Below are 15,562 nucleotides of genomic sequence, written 5' to 3' on the forward strand. Positions count from 1 at the left end.
TTTAGCGATAAGGCCGCCATTTGTACCTAATGAATATATTGTTAAAAAAATTTTTTCTTTGCTCATCATCATCATTATCATCATTTCAGTCTATTGCAGTCCACTGCTGGACATAGGCCTCCACAAGTGCGCGCCAAAAATGGCGTGAACTCATGTGTTGCCCATAGTCACTACGCTGGGCTGGCGGGTTGGTGACCGCAGGGTTAGCTTTGTCGCACCGAAGACGCTGCTGCCCGTCTTCGACCTGTTTATTTCAAAGCCAGCAGTTGGATGGTTATCTCGCCATCGGTCGGCTTTATAAGTTTCAAGGTGGTAGTGGAACTGTGTTATCCCTTTGTCGCCTCTTACGACACCCAAGGGAAGAGTGGGGGTGGCTATATTCTTTAATATCGTAGCCACAGCTTTCTTTGCTATGTACGTATTATGTATGTTTTTGATGTACAATAAAGTGAATTATTATTATTGTTACTTTGATTTTTTAAATATCATCAGGTGTCTACTCAAATTTTCTTGTAATTTTTAATAAAAGGTGTTTATGATTTTCATTCTTTACACGTAGCACACACGCACTTAGTTTCCGTAACAGCAGGATTTTCGTTTTCTTAAATTTTCAATAGGTTGCAAAATAAATAACTATATACTCTTTTATAAAACTTTATTAAAAATAATTAATTTAAAATATATAACAAAATACATTTGTTTATGATTTCTTAGTAATTTGAGATCACAATGTTATGCCGGGTTCTCAATCACTGGCCAATATCAAGCCTGTATAAACGTTCAATTAAATTTTACTAATGATTATTGTATGTTACAATCGCTTGCGAGTACTCTTACGGCCTGTAGAAGAAAGCCTAACAGACTGATGGCGTTGTCCTTAAGTTACTTTGCCAAGTAAAACGCACTATATTCGTTTTTTGACATAGTTTTTTAAACGTATGAACCCGGCTACTAATGTTACAATTGTTACAGCAGTGTTGAGCATCTAAGGGGCAATCAAGTAACAAACTAAAATCTACACGTTAAAATACAGTGACTAGCTCTAATCTAGGCGAAGACACGAAAAAGTAGAGAAACATCAAGCTTTATGATACAAAACTATAACAGTTACATACAACACAACTTGGTCACTTATATACTTAAAAAAATCCAATCTTTTCCATTCATTCATTGTATATTTGTTGAGAAAGTAAAATTGTTTTTGATTTACCCTGTAACATGCCTGTGCCACTGCCGGGATTAGGCCTTTTTCTCCATGTAAGAGACGGATTGGGGCTTACTTCGCACCACTGCTCCATTGCAGGTTGGCGTATATGTTCACTTACTATGAGTATAACGATCGCTATCAGGTATTTATGTAGGAGGCACGGTGGGGAGACCAACAAGGATAGACGTCCAAAGCGGAAAAAATTTTTTTGTAATAATTGTGTTTGCAGGCAAACGAAGAAAACCCGACTTCAATTATATCGACAAGTAATACAACGTAGGTAGACAAAAAAAATAGTCAAGTAAATACGCATTATCAAAGATTACTCCAAAAGTTGTAATCAGATCTCGATGAAATTTAAATGTGACCAGATGATAAACGTCGGCTTTCGATTAAATTAAAAATCATTAAAATCGGTACACCCAGTAAAAAGTTATGCGGATTTTCGAGAGTTTCCCTCGATTTTTCTGGGATCCCATCATCAGATCCTGGTTTCCTTAGGACCAAACTAGGAATATTCCCTTTCCAACAAATAAGATTTATCAAAATCGGTTCATAAACGACGGAGTTATCCCCGAACATATATATATCAAAAAAAATATGTATACGGTCGAATTGAGTAACCTCCTCTTTTTTGAAGTCGGTTAAAAATACAAATATCCATACCGAGCGGGAATTGAACCCGCAAACCACTAAAGCGGTTGTTCAGTTTGTTGTTTTTATAATGCTAAATTTTAAAGTTAAGTTGCCGTCATATTTGTGGAAGTCATGACTGACGTCACATATTTGGCTATTTGAATTTCAAAAAAATTATTTGAATAACATCTTTATATTTTTTAAATGCTTGCGCGTAATGTTTTATTTACAAAACTTCTTTGTAACGCATTTGTCAGCAATAGCACTGTCGTACGCAATTATTCGATAGTCAACTACCCTCACTTATTATATTATTCAAGCTATTCTGACGTGTATAAAATGAGCAGTGCAACTGCCGCTAAGGCAGTCTTGGCTCTGGCTTGGCACGATACACTTGTTGTATCCTGCTAGTAGCTTAACCTAGACTCATTCAATAATTAATTTGTGCAATCGAATTAATTATTACCTATTACGATTAATTTGGCTAGGCGGGACGTATAACTCGAGCAGTGAAGGTGAGCGTTGATGCGCATTGCAAAGGGGGCCTCCTTAAACCTACACCTGGGTCGCAAGTCCTAGGCACTGCTCTGAGTTACCTCCCTCTGCCACACGATAGACACGTGTTCGGTGGACGTTACAATTTTGTTATAATCATTTTAAGTACTACCTACATAGTATTGTAAAGAGTGCGAGTATAACCTACGCCCGTGCCTTGCAAATATAGAAAAGGAGCTTCCAAAAAGTCGAAAGACTACATCAGAAGCGGGATAAGATCCACCCCCACTTTCAAAATTTAACTAATTCAGTTAGTTACATTGAACGAAGAAATGTCTCTCTTCGCTTCCGGTATGGAAGCTATTTCAGAAAATAGCTGAAACTATAGGCCCTCCTACGACCTCCTGACGATACATCTGTTTTTAGCGAGTGTGCAAGTTAGTTGCAATATTTGGTGGTGATTAGTGGGTACATCGATCATCATTTTATTTTCTTTTATTAGTGGGTACATCGGTATTTTAGTTCTTTCCGTTCGTTCTGTTGGATTCTCATCGGTTAGTAAGCTGGTTAAAGGGGCCACGTACGCCCGGGGCACGTTATGTTAGGAAGGGATGAAGGGGCCTAGCACGCCCGACCCACGGTTAGTAAGCTGGTTGAAGGGGCCACGTACGCCCGGGCCATGCTATGTTAGGAAGGGATGAAGGGGCCCGGTACGCCCGACCCGCTAGTGAATTACGGTCTTAGCGTTTTGGTCAGGAATAGCCGAACAGTTATTAATGTCACCCGTTACTGTTGTATAGGTCGAGAGTAGTAACGCCGAGTTGGCGGATGCACGACATGGACGCACGAGGTCGTGCGATTGTCAGGGTTGGCCGTGTCAGCAATAGCACTGTCGTACGCAATTATTCGATAGTCAACTACCCTCACTTATTATATTATTCAAGCTATTCTGACGTGTATAAAATGAGCAGTGCAACTGCCGCTAAGGCAGTCTTGGCTCTGGCTTGGCACGATACACTTGTTGTATCCTGCTAGTAGCTTAACCTAGACTCATTCAATAATTAATTTGTGCAATCGAATTAATTATTACCTATTACGATTAATTTGGCTAGGCGGGACGTATAACTCGAGCAGTGAAGGTGAGCGTTGATGCGCATTGCAAAGGGGGCCTCCTTAAACCTACACCTGGGTCGCAAGTCCTAGGCACTGCTCTGAGTTACCTCCCTCTGCCACACGATAGACACGTGTTCGGTGGACGTTACAATTTTGTTATAATCATTTTAAGTACTACCTACATAGTATTGTAAAGAGTGCGAGTATAACCTACGCCCGTGCCTTGCAAATATAGAATAGGAGCTTCCAAAAAGTCGAAAGACTACACATTTTATTTACTTTTTTTCTCCAAAAATAATACAACAACAATAACACACTATATAATTAATACAATTGTCAACAACAATATTTACACTTATTACGAAAATTCATAATTGAGTAATATTATTCTTAATGTAAGTACACAGCACTACTTAATTTGAATACAATTGCAGTTAGGTATATTATAAAAATTATTTAGCCACGACATCAATTTATTTTTGTACTACAAATTTATTTTTGTATGAAGAGTGTAAATTGCAAATTTTAAAGACGTGAACCGTAACGCTTTTGATGTAAAACTGCTTTACGCACGTTTGACTTGTGGAGTAAGCTGGTGAATGCGTGACGAGAACGTTACGAAAAGTGTGATCAGACAAGGCGAACGGAGTGAGAGAGAGAGAGAGAGAGAGGTGCGAGCACACATTTCTTTCTCTCTTTTGCTCATACCCAGAACGTTTCGTATATCTAAGTCATTTCGTACATCACATAGTGCAGGCCTATTGTGCAGAAGTTTTACTTCAGTCGTGTGGTCAACCCAAACTTTTTTTTAATTTGTTATTGTTTTAATAAACATTTGCTTAAGTTACAATCGAGAAATTTCTAACAAGGGATATGGGGAAATCTTAGGATCGTTATATACGTTATATGTATATTAAAATAAAAAGCTAAGGAACGCATTTTTTACCCGCGCTTGTATGCATCGTAACTTTTTATAAGAATGCCTAAAATTACGTTACGTAATACCTAAACGCCCCTTATTCTCGTTTTTATTTTTGGTAATAATTTATTTATATTTTACTAAAATAAACTTTTAAAACAGTAACACCTATACAAAGATATTTACAAAATGTATAATTATCATTACATAATGTATATAGATTTACAAAAAGTATCCATTACAATTTTTTCGTCTTACCATTGTTAACCGTCTAAAAATATTTCTTCTTAAATGTTATAAAAAATATAGTATTGTCACAGTCCTTAAATCATCACATCATGTCTCTCTAAACAAGAAAAAAAAAAAAAATACGCTAATACTATTTAATGCATATATGAAAAATATTTAAAACAAATTTTAAACCAAAATAAAATCTTCGCTATATTAAAATTTGTATTCTAAACATTGAAATAAAAATTCAAATTTAAATTAAATCTATAAAAATTCTAATCTATACATATAATAAAATGGTAGAAAAGTCAAAACTGTACATTGAATATTTTTTTAAAAGAATACTTGGGGTGTTATCTACAATCGATACCGAAGCTAAAAATATAGTTTTTAGAATTTTTGTCTGTTTGTCTGTATGTATGTCCGGGATAAACTCAAAAAGTACTGCATGGATTTATTTCAAATTTGGCACGAATATTATTAAGAAGTCGGGTCAACATATAGGCTACATATTATCACGCTATCACCTACGGGGAACGAGCAGTGAATCTTTATTTCTTCAACGCATTCTGTAACAACGTGTAATCTAACGACGCATATTTGAATATTGTTATTATGTTAGTAACCATGCTATAAGCTAGCTTCATACTATAAATAAAGATATTCTGTAGTATATTTAGTATCAGCATTGCACCCGTGCGAAGCCGGGGCGGGTCGCTAGTCAATATATATTTTTAGATGTTATGTTACAAAGTTGATGAAGGATGTACATAATTACAAAAAAAGTCATTTACGAGTTGTAGCCATAGACATTAATGTTGTGTCATTGTGTAGACCATCTTGTCACATTACTAATATATTTGAAAAAAAAAATTAAAATGGCACGCTACTACGCTGTATGGCTACGGTAGTAAAGAATATAGCCACCCCTCTCTTCCCGTGGTTTCGTAAGAAGCGACAAAGGGATACCACATTTCCACTACCACCTTGGAATTTAAAAAGCCGACCGATGGCGGGATAACCATCTAACTGCTAGCTTTGAAATACACAGGCCGAAGACGGGCAGCAGCATCTTCGGTGCGACAAAGCCAGCCCCGCGGTCACCAACCCGCCTGCCCAGCGTGGTGACTATGGGCAATACACATGAGTTCACGCCATTTTGGCGTGTACTTGTGGAGACCTTTGTCCACCAGTGGACTGTGGTAGGCTGAAATGATGATGATGATGAAAATGGCACAACCTTTAAATTGGCAGATTTATAGGTACAGGTGGCGTCTCTGCTGGTCTTCTGTCTAAATGTACTCTATTTCTCATTAGTCGCAGACTATTCTCTGTCACCTTAGTACATCCTCTTATGAGAAGACCTTCGAGATTGTGGCAGTGTAACGCCAAAGCCCTGAAAATTACATGAATAACAGATTTATATGATATACAATAATTGTGTTTTGCTGGAAAACGAAAAAAAACCGACTTCAATTACATTGACAATTAATACAACGTAGGTAGATGAAAAAATAGTCAAGTAAATACGCATTATCAAAGATTACTCCAAAAGTTGTAATCAGATCTCGATGAAATTTAAATGTGACCACATGATAAACATCGGCTTTTGATTATATTAAAAATCATTAAAATCGGTACACCCAGTAAAAAGTTATGCGAATTTTCGTGGGATTCCCACGATTTCTCTGGGATCCCATCATCAGATCCTGGTTCCCGTATTATTGTACCACACTTAGGATATCTCCTTGCCAACAAAAAAAGAATTATCTAAATCGGTTCATAAACGATGAAGTTATCCCCGAACATACATAAAAAAAATTATATATATACGGTCGAATTGAGCAACCTCCTCCTTTTTTGAAGTTGGTTAAAAAATTGATGGTAAATTTTTTTTTGTTAGTATAAATAATTATTGTTTTTAACATTTAAGCTTAATATGACTATTATTATATATATTTTGCATTGTGTGAATATTTACTTACATAATACCCTTGTCTGAAATTTCCAGGCATCCTCCTAAGTTGAGTAGCTTCAGAGAATTACTATACTTAGACATAGTGAACAGACACCTATCTGTTATCTGTACATTGCCTTCCAAATTTAAAGTCTTCAATAGTCTAAATTTTTTTATGAATACAAGGATACAACTCTCCGAAATTGACACACAGAATGACAAGTCTACGTCTTCTAACTGGTTCTGATGAAGTGCGAGAGCCTCCATAGCACCCGTCGTAAGCCAGGGACACTTAGAAAGCTTCAAAACTCGCAGATTATTACAATATAATATAACTGGCTGTAGACACTTGGCAGTCAAATTTTTACATTGACTTAGGTTTAAATTTATGAGTTCTGGATTCTGTCCTAGCATGGGCATTATATCTTTATCGGTGATAGTCATGCATCGGCTCAAATTCAAAAGTCTTAATCTTCTGCATGTTAATGTGAATACCTAAGACAATTATTTTAATAAAAGATAAGATAAATAATTAATAATAATATAAGTATTATATTATAATAATAAGCAAACTCACTTGGAATGTATGCGGCGAAAATCCTTTATTCATCAGTTTCAATGATTTTAATTTCGCAAAATACATATCTATTATTTGGACACAAGTTTTGGAAACACAGCGAAAATTAAAACATTCTCTGATTGTTAAGTATGGCATGATATTCGACACTAATATATCTTCCCAGTACAAATCGAAAATTTGCGTATTTCTTTTTACATTCATATTTCTAAATGTAAATATTATTATGCCAAAATACAACAATCGTTTTTTTTTCTTTGCTGACGTTGACTTGTTGACACTCAACAAATATTGCCATTTGTTACACTTTTAGCCATCTTTTAGCATTAGATATTAGTAGAATTTAATTTAAATTATAATAAATTTTCGTTTCTACTATTAAGACTGTCAGTTTAGTTTACTTGAACTTTGAATATATCAGCCAATTTTTAATATATTATGAATAAATTACAACTACTAAAATTTCTTGATTGATGGGTTGATTGATGGATTGGAGCACGGTTGAAGAAATTGTAAATTGTTGTAATGTATTGACTACACTATTTTAGTTCCTCTTTGTTAATATTACCAATTTCTCTCCCTCTATATATATATATATATATATATATATATATATATATATATATATATATATATATATATATATATATATATATATATATATATATATATGTCAGATATTAAGAAAGAAAGAAGGTATACTTTTCGGCTTGAAGGTATATTTCTCTTTCTCATCGTCTCGGAGTACTCACTCAGTCTACTGTGGGCATAAGTGGGTAATGTTGACACAAGTAAACACAATTAATGATATCACCAAATTATTATAACACAGGAATCGGTTAACAGAAAGGTAACGTAGTACGGAAGGCGGGTAGTTATTAGTTAAGGGGGCGAAGACTAACTTCTTAGCATTCGATGGATTCACGGTTCACCGTGCGGGTACCGAGTCCATCGTGTGGCAGAGGGAGTAACTCAGAGCAGTGCCTAGGACTTGCGACCCAGGTGTAGGTTTAAGGAGATCTCCTTTGGGATACGTATCAACGCTCACCTTCACTGCTCGAGTTATCCGCCATAATATGTAACAATTAATTCGTATGCACAAATTAATTATCGAATGAGTCTAGGTTAAGCTACTAGCAGGATACAACTAGGGTATCGTGCCAAGCCAGAGCCAAGACTACCTTAGCCGAGGTGACACCGTTCGTTTTATACACGTCAGAACAATTCGAGTAATATAATAACTGAGGGTAGGTGACTATCGAACGATGTGCTAGGTGGCGCGTCGATCACCCCACTACTCTAACAGCTAATAATTGACAACTGACATTATCTGAATACACCCAAGTCAAACACTTGACGTTCCGTATTCATACCCTGCGACACGGCCATCTTGACAAGTCACACGTCCTCGTGTGATGCTGTAAAAAGGAAAAGGTACTGCGGTATCAAAGTCTCATCTCGGCCTATCCTGATTCACACTTAATCAAGGATAAAGTGATAGTACAACCACTTTTGATAACACACCATACAACCATACGCGAAACTATCATTAAATCAAAATTAACCAATCCCGATTGGTATGAACAGGACTCCATTATTAGTTCTACATAAAGTCGCTACAGACTGATTTCAGTGGGAGATAGAAAAATATCTAACTTGAGGTATGCCGATGATACTACTCTTCTCACTCAAACAAAAGAGGACATGGAACACCTGCTGACACTTCTAGAGACAACAAGCCTCTCCTTCGGACTTACGATCAACAGAGATAAGACCAAAATGATGATAGTGGATCGAGCGAACTAAACCATCCTGACATCTCTATGATTGGCAACTGTGAGGTTGTCCAATCTTATGTGTACCTTGGTTTCACTATTGCAAACAACGGAGGATGCGAAGACGAGATTCGAAGGAGATGTGCTATTACAAGATCTGCCGTTGGCAAGTTAAAAGAGTCTGGTGCAACCGTAATATCACCAGAGCCACGAAAGTCCGCCTAATGAGAAGCTTAACCTTCCCGATATTCCTTTATGGCGCAGAAACGTGGACGGTTAGACTCAAAGACCGACGCAAAATCGACGCACTCGAGATGTGGTGCTGGCGGCGACTGCTGCGGATCCCTTGGGGCAGCGTTTAGGACCAATATTTCGATCCTACAGGAATTAAAAATCAAGGAGAGATTGTCGTCGACTGTGCAAACTCGAATCCTGAAATATTTCAGACACATTGTTCGAAACGAACAATCTATAGAACGACTCGTTATCCAAGGGCAGGTAGAAGGCAAGCGGTCACGCGGTCGATCACCTACGCGCTGGACAGACCTTATCAAAGCTGCGACACAGACCTCCATAGTCCAGAGTTCTCGAGACGCCGAAAACCGCATCAAGTGGAGACGTATAGCGGGGGCTACTTTAGCCAATGAATCGTCGTCAACCATGACCACTCTGTCAAGAGTGAACGACTAAGAAGAAAGTCGCCACTGTCACCTAAATCGAGCGACAGCAGCTCATGCCACTCAGAGAGTGACGATAACCTTAATTAAAAGAGTCGTTACTGTCACCTAAATCGAGCGACAGTAACTCATGCCACTCAGAGAGTGACGATAACCGTAATTGAAAGAGTCGCTACTGTCACCTAAATCGAGCGACAGTTGCTCATGCCACTCAGAGAGTGACGATAACCGTAAAGAGTCGTTACTGTCACCTAAATCGAGCGACAGTAACTCATGCCACTCAGAGAGTGACGATAACCGTAAAGAGTCGCTACTGTCACCTAAATCGAGCGACAGTAGCTCATGCCACTCAGCGAGTGACGATAACCGTAAAGAGTCGCTACTGTCACCTAAATCGAGCGACAGTAGCTCATGCCACTCAGCGAGTGACGATAACCTTGCCACCTCCATCGAGTGACGATAACCGTAATCAAGAGTCGCCACTGTCACCTAAATCGAGCGACAGCAGCTCATACCACTCAGCGAGTGACGATAACCTTGCCACCTCCATCGAGTGACGATAACCGTAATCAAGAGTCGCTATACTGTCACCTAAATCGAGCGACAGCAGCTCATGCTACTCAGTCAAACTCTACGTAAAAGGGGAAAGTAAACAAACTACGCTCTAAACTTACGATATTTGAAGAACTTTACAATAATCTCAGTCATAACTAATCACTACACATAAATACCACAGCCATGTACCATCGACGTTATCACAACCAAAACTATAGACGTACTCTATTTCCACAACAAGTTACAACCAAGCTTTCAGAAATCTCCGAGTGAATACCTCTAACACCACGGCTCTCTAGCCGAAGAGCAAACACATTACTCTCTCACAACGGTCTCCATAGACCACGACCTCCGCCAGAGTTAAACGCACATCGCACACCCACGGACTAAGACTACGAAATAACTACTGGTACGGTCAAACACATTACGGTCGATAAAGTCATTCACTCAAGTTTCTTAAGCTTCATTATCAACAAGATTTTAAATTACATCAATTTCGCTTGGTACATGACCTACTGGTATTTTCCCTAACCTATCGTGAGTAAATTTGTAGGTACGTTCTAATTTTGTCTGATTTACCTCTTCGTTTTGAATTAAGACCAAGTCACCAATGTCAAACTTTAAAATTTTAGCCTTAATTTTATTAAATCTAAATTTGTCGTAACTCGCACTCGTTTCTATGTTCCTAGCCACTTACTCTGCTATAAAAAGCAAAGAGAACCTATCTGGCACCGCGTTAGAGTTCATATCTTCACAAGTAGTATAGGACTCACAAACAGAAACCGACTGGGGCAAATGATGTTAGCTCCTATTAGCTCTCTAATCTTAGAACGCACTATCTACCTTTCATCTGGACTGAGCCTGTAAGACGTTAAACAGTACGAAAAACAGTATGATTCGCATCATGAAATCTAATTATTAGTTCACTAGATGTGACACGCGTGTGGGGTAAACAATCAATAAAAGCGTGAACAAATTCCTTAAGCAAGGACAGCAGAGATTCATTACTCAGAATACCTATGTCGATATCGTCAAGATTGTACAAGAGTCCCGGTTCGTAAGTACAGGTAGCAACAGATTTTTATTTTGCGATATTAAAAAAACGACTCAGTAATGCTAATTGTACACCTTGTTTTGATATTTCTCGACCAATGATTACGTCATATTTGAAACAATCATCGGGCAATCACATGAAGTAGAATCGATAAACGACTACCACTAATCAACACGTCACAAAGGACTTGTTCAGTACAATCTTCATTAGCATAACCTACAGCCTGTAAATGAATAATCGCCCTATGAAGTTACGACCAACATTTGTCTAACAAGATAACATTCGGCACTGGAATAAAGATAAAAATAGTACGACTCACAAGATTGTTGTATTTTTCCACAAACGCCTGCCACTGTACAGACATCCACGCGTCGCTCTGCTACAGCGCCGCCGGGATTGCCGCGACGCTGAAACTCATCTCGACTCATGACCGTTGTGACAACCACGGCTATTGCGGCGACACTCACGACTGGGGTTGCGACTACAACGGGGGCTCGATACTACGATCACGCTCACAATCTGACATTGTAACTGAATCGAAACAAAAACAGAATCGCAAAATCAATCGCTACACAATTACCTACGTATCACGTATTAAAACAAAACTAAATTCAACAAATAACCGGTAAATCGAATAACGTAATCGAACACTGAACAAAAACCACTTACACACCGATAAGAATACAACAGAACGACCGAAAAGAACTAAAATATCGATGTACCCACCAATCACCACAAAATATTGCAACTAACTCGCACACTTGCTAAAAACAGATGTATTGTCAGGGGGTAGGCCTATAACTTCACATATTTTCTGAATAATAGCTTCCATACCGGAAGCGAAGAGAGACATTTGTTCGTTCAATGTAACTAACTAAATTAATTAAATTTTGAAAGTGGGTTTGCATCTGATCCCGCTTCTGATGTCAGATATTAAGAAAGAAAGAAGGTATACTTTTCGGCTTGAAGGTATATTTCTCTTTCTCATCGTCTCGGAGTACTCACTCAGTCTACTGTGGGCATAAGTGGGTAATGTTGACACAAGTAAACACAATTAATGATATCACCAAATTATTATAACACAGGAATCGGTTAACAGAAAGGTACGTAGTACGGAAGGCGGGTAGTTATTAGTTAAGGGGGCGAAGACTAACTTCTTAGCATTCGATGGATTCACGGTTCACCGTGCGGGTACCGAGTCCATCGTGTGGCAGAGGGAGTAACTCAGAGCAGTGCCTAGGACTTGCGACCCAGGTGTAGGTTTAAGGAGATCTCCTTTGGGATACGTATCAACGCTCACCTTCACTGCTCGAGTTATCCGCCATAATATGTAACAATTAATTCGTATGCACAAATTAATTATCGAATGAGTCTAGGTTAAGCTACTAGCAGGATACAACTAGGGTATCGTGCCAAGCCAGAGCCAAGACTACCTTAGCCGAGGTGACACCGTTCGTTTTATACACGTCAGAACAATTCGAGTAATATAATAACTGAGGGTAGGTGACTATCGAACGATGTGCTAGGTGGCGCGTCGATCACCCCACTACTCTAACAGCTAATAATTGACAACTGACATTATCTGAATACACCCAAGTCAAACACTTGACGTTCCGTATTCATACCCTGCGACATATATATATATATATATATATATATATGTATATATATATATATGTATATCATTACAGCCTATATAGTCCACTGCTGGACATAGGCCTCCACAAGTTTACGCCAAAAATAACGTGAACTTATGTGTTTTGTCCATAGTCACCACGCTGGGCAGGCGGGTTGGTGACCGCAGTACTGGCTTTGTCGCACCGAAGACGCTGCTGCCCGTTTTCGGCCTGTGTATTTCAAAGCCAGCAGTTGGATGGTTATCCCGCCACCGGTCGGCTTTTTAAGTTCCAAGGTGGTAGTGAAACTGTGATATCCCTTAGTCGCCTCTTACGACACCCACGGGAAGAGAGGGGGTGGCTAAATTCTTTAGTACCGTAGCCACACAGTACGTATATGTATATATATATATATATATATATATATATATATATATATATATTTGGTATACCTATAGGCCTCTTCCAGCTTACTGGGAGGGTCCGTAGTTACTAAGTAAGCCGTTAGCCGATGCAGGCGGGGAGCCGGTTTACTTCCTCGCCATCAGATATGTTGGAGCGTTATAAAGCAATCATATATGGTAAACTGTCAAATATGTCAAGAAAAATGATGAGCTCCAGCTTACTCCGCATTTCCCTATTCTTTGTTTTACACCGTCTCTCGTCCGTCTCTAGTTTTAGTCTCGGTACTATTTGTTTTTAGGTTCTGGATTCAAGTTTAATGTGTTTCCAGTTGCTTGACAGCTTTTTTTGAACTTCTAAATTTCTGTAGGTTGATTCTATTGTTTTGTATTATAGTTTTTTTAACCATTTTCCATAGCTTTGCTTGTTGTTTTGTATAGAGCACTTAATACTTTTTCATTTCTTATCTTTTTGGTTTTACTAATAAAAATATTAGTTATTATTAGTATGCTTTTTTTTTTAGCTAAGAAGCCCACTCCTTTCAAACTTGGAGCTTCTCCTTCGTGGCAGAAGATATAGTCTTCATGTTCTTCTAATTTGCATTCCATTTTTCGAATTTCAGCTAAACCTACTATGTCAATTTCTTTCTTTTGTAATGAGTAGTTATACCAGCTCAATGAATTTTTTTTTCTGATCCAAGGGACCTAATATTAATCCAACTTAATAAAATCTTCCAATTTTGAGCATTCTTTCTTTTAACTCTGGAGGATTATGGTCTTTTGTCTTCACGACGACCAGTCGGCTTGGAGGTTGTGATGGTGACATTTTGCAAGCTGTTTTTAGTTTTATTTGTTTTCTGGTTGTTGGTGTTTTATGATTGCTAATAATTTCTAATAAGGCATTCTTTGCAGTCAATTTTTTGGATTCTGTTGTATCTGGGAGATGTTTCTCTGTATTTGACTCCAAGTTGGAGGAGGAAGAATCATGAAACTTAAAGAAGTTGAAGTTGAAGATATAACAAAAGTGTTGTAAAACGAAAATGAACATTAAAAAAATCTATACCAGTCTAATTTTTTTTTGTTTTTAAACCAAAAGCTTGAAATCTCTGATCCAGAAATTATAAACACGATAGTAAAAAATCTATCAAATCGGTTGAATGGTTCCTAACGATTGCATCCGCCGTAAGTTATTTATATTCACATATTCATAGATATTTTTACCTCTCTGATGTATTTTAAATATTTATAAAGTCGGAAAATAAGAAAATGCGCTTTCAACATGCTATTAAGCGACAACTCTGCTATTAACGTCGATCAACTTGTCATGAATTCTTAACTTGATATATGCTATGAATATTTCAAGGATTTTTTTTTGGATTTTTATGAGGCACCACGAATAATAACTAAGTCCTATACTTTTCGTACATATGAAAACGATAAAGATATTTTCTACATTATTTAAGGTAAATAAGAACAATTTATTTCTAATTTTAATGTGATGTATACAAAGAACATAAAATTGTATCTACATTACAATTGAAATGTTGAAATTATTTATTTATTCCTAAAAAAAAAAGAATGAATGAATGAATTTAGAATTAATGGCTTTCACTAGTGCCGAATAGCACAGATGATTTCGCCAATGTCACGTAAGATGGAGAAGACACGACGGAGATTGGTCGGTGAATTAGAGGTAGCAACCTCAGTAGAATTTTGAAGTCTGCCAAAATAGTAGGTATTATATATCAAACTATGAACCTAAAACAACACAAGCACTAAAATATACTATATACATAAACAAGAATATTATTAATAATTTATTTACATCTACACTATAAACAATTAAATAATAGACCAATCACCTAATTTATTTACAATTTAAGTCTATTACGTTTGATATATCTACACAAGAATGTACAATGAGGACTAAATACAAGCATCAATAAGCAAACAATATTTACAGGACGGGGGATTTCAGGGGGAAGGACATCGTAAATAGGGTAAAGGAGTTTGGGACAGTTGAAAAGGATATGGGATGCTGAACCTTCGTCGAGGCCACATTCGCACAGTGAGTGATCACGCACCCTAATTTTTGCTAAATGCACTGGAGTACATGAGTGACCAAGGCGCAAGCGACAAATTGTTGATGTTACCCAGCGGTCGGCATGTCTATGAAGAAAAAACCAAGGGCGCCTTGGAATATTAGGCTGAATGACAGAGTAGTGTTTTCCCTTAACCGATGTTGACTCAACCCATGATGAAGTCCAGGATTTGTCCAGATGAGTTTTCGCCAACGATCGCAGGTCTTGACTTGAGTTAAAAAAATGTTCTAATGAACCAAGTTGAACC

The 15,562-nt window shown here is 37.6% G+C and overlaps 1 protein-coding gene and 1 long non-coding RNA gene across 2 annotated transcripts; both read right to left on the reverse strand.

Moving 5' to 3' along the window:
- Positions 1 to 5,843: 5,843 nt before the first annotated feature.
- Positions 5,844 to 7,345, reverse strand: LOC123660077 (F-box/LRR-repeat protein 15). Its single transcript, XM_045595186.1, has 3 exons — positions 7,136 to 7,345; positions 6,587 to 7,053; positions 5,844 to 5,997 (listed from the first exon to the last, which is right to left on the reverse strand). The coding sequence occupies exons 1-3, from the start codon at positions 7,337 to 7,339 to the stop codon at positions 5,844 to 5,846; spliced, it is 825 nt and encodes a 274-aa protein (XP_045451142.1). The 5' UTR covers positions 7,340 to 7,345.
- A 2,673-nt stretch (positions 7,346 to 10,018) lies between these two features.
- Positions 10,019 to 10,228, reverse strand: LOC123660440. The gene is made up of 2 exons (XR_006744190.1): positions 10,179 to 10,228; positions 10,019 to 10,076 (listed from the first exon to the last, which is right to left on the reverse strand). It is a non-coding gene; the product is annotated as an uncharacterized LOC123660440 (long non-coding RNA).
- Between the last annotated feature and the right edge of the window lie 5,334 nt (positions 10,229 to 15,562).

The sequence above is a fragment of the Melitaea cinxia genome, chromosome 15 (genome assembly GCF_905220565.1).
Source record: "Melitaea cinxia chromosome 15, ilMelCinx1.1, whole genome shotgun sequence".
NCBI classification, from domain to species: Eukaryota; Metazoa; Arthropoda; class Insecta; order Lepidoptera; family Nymphalidae; genus Melitaea; species Melitaea cinxia.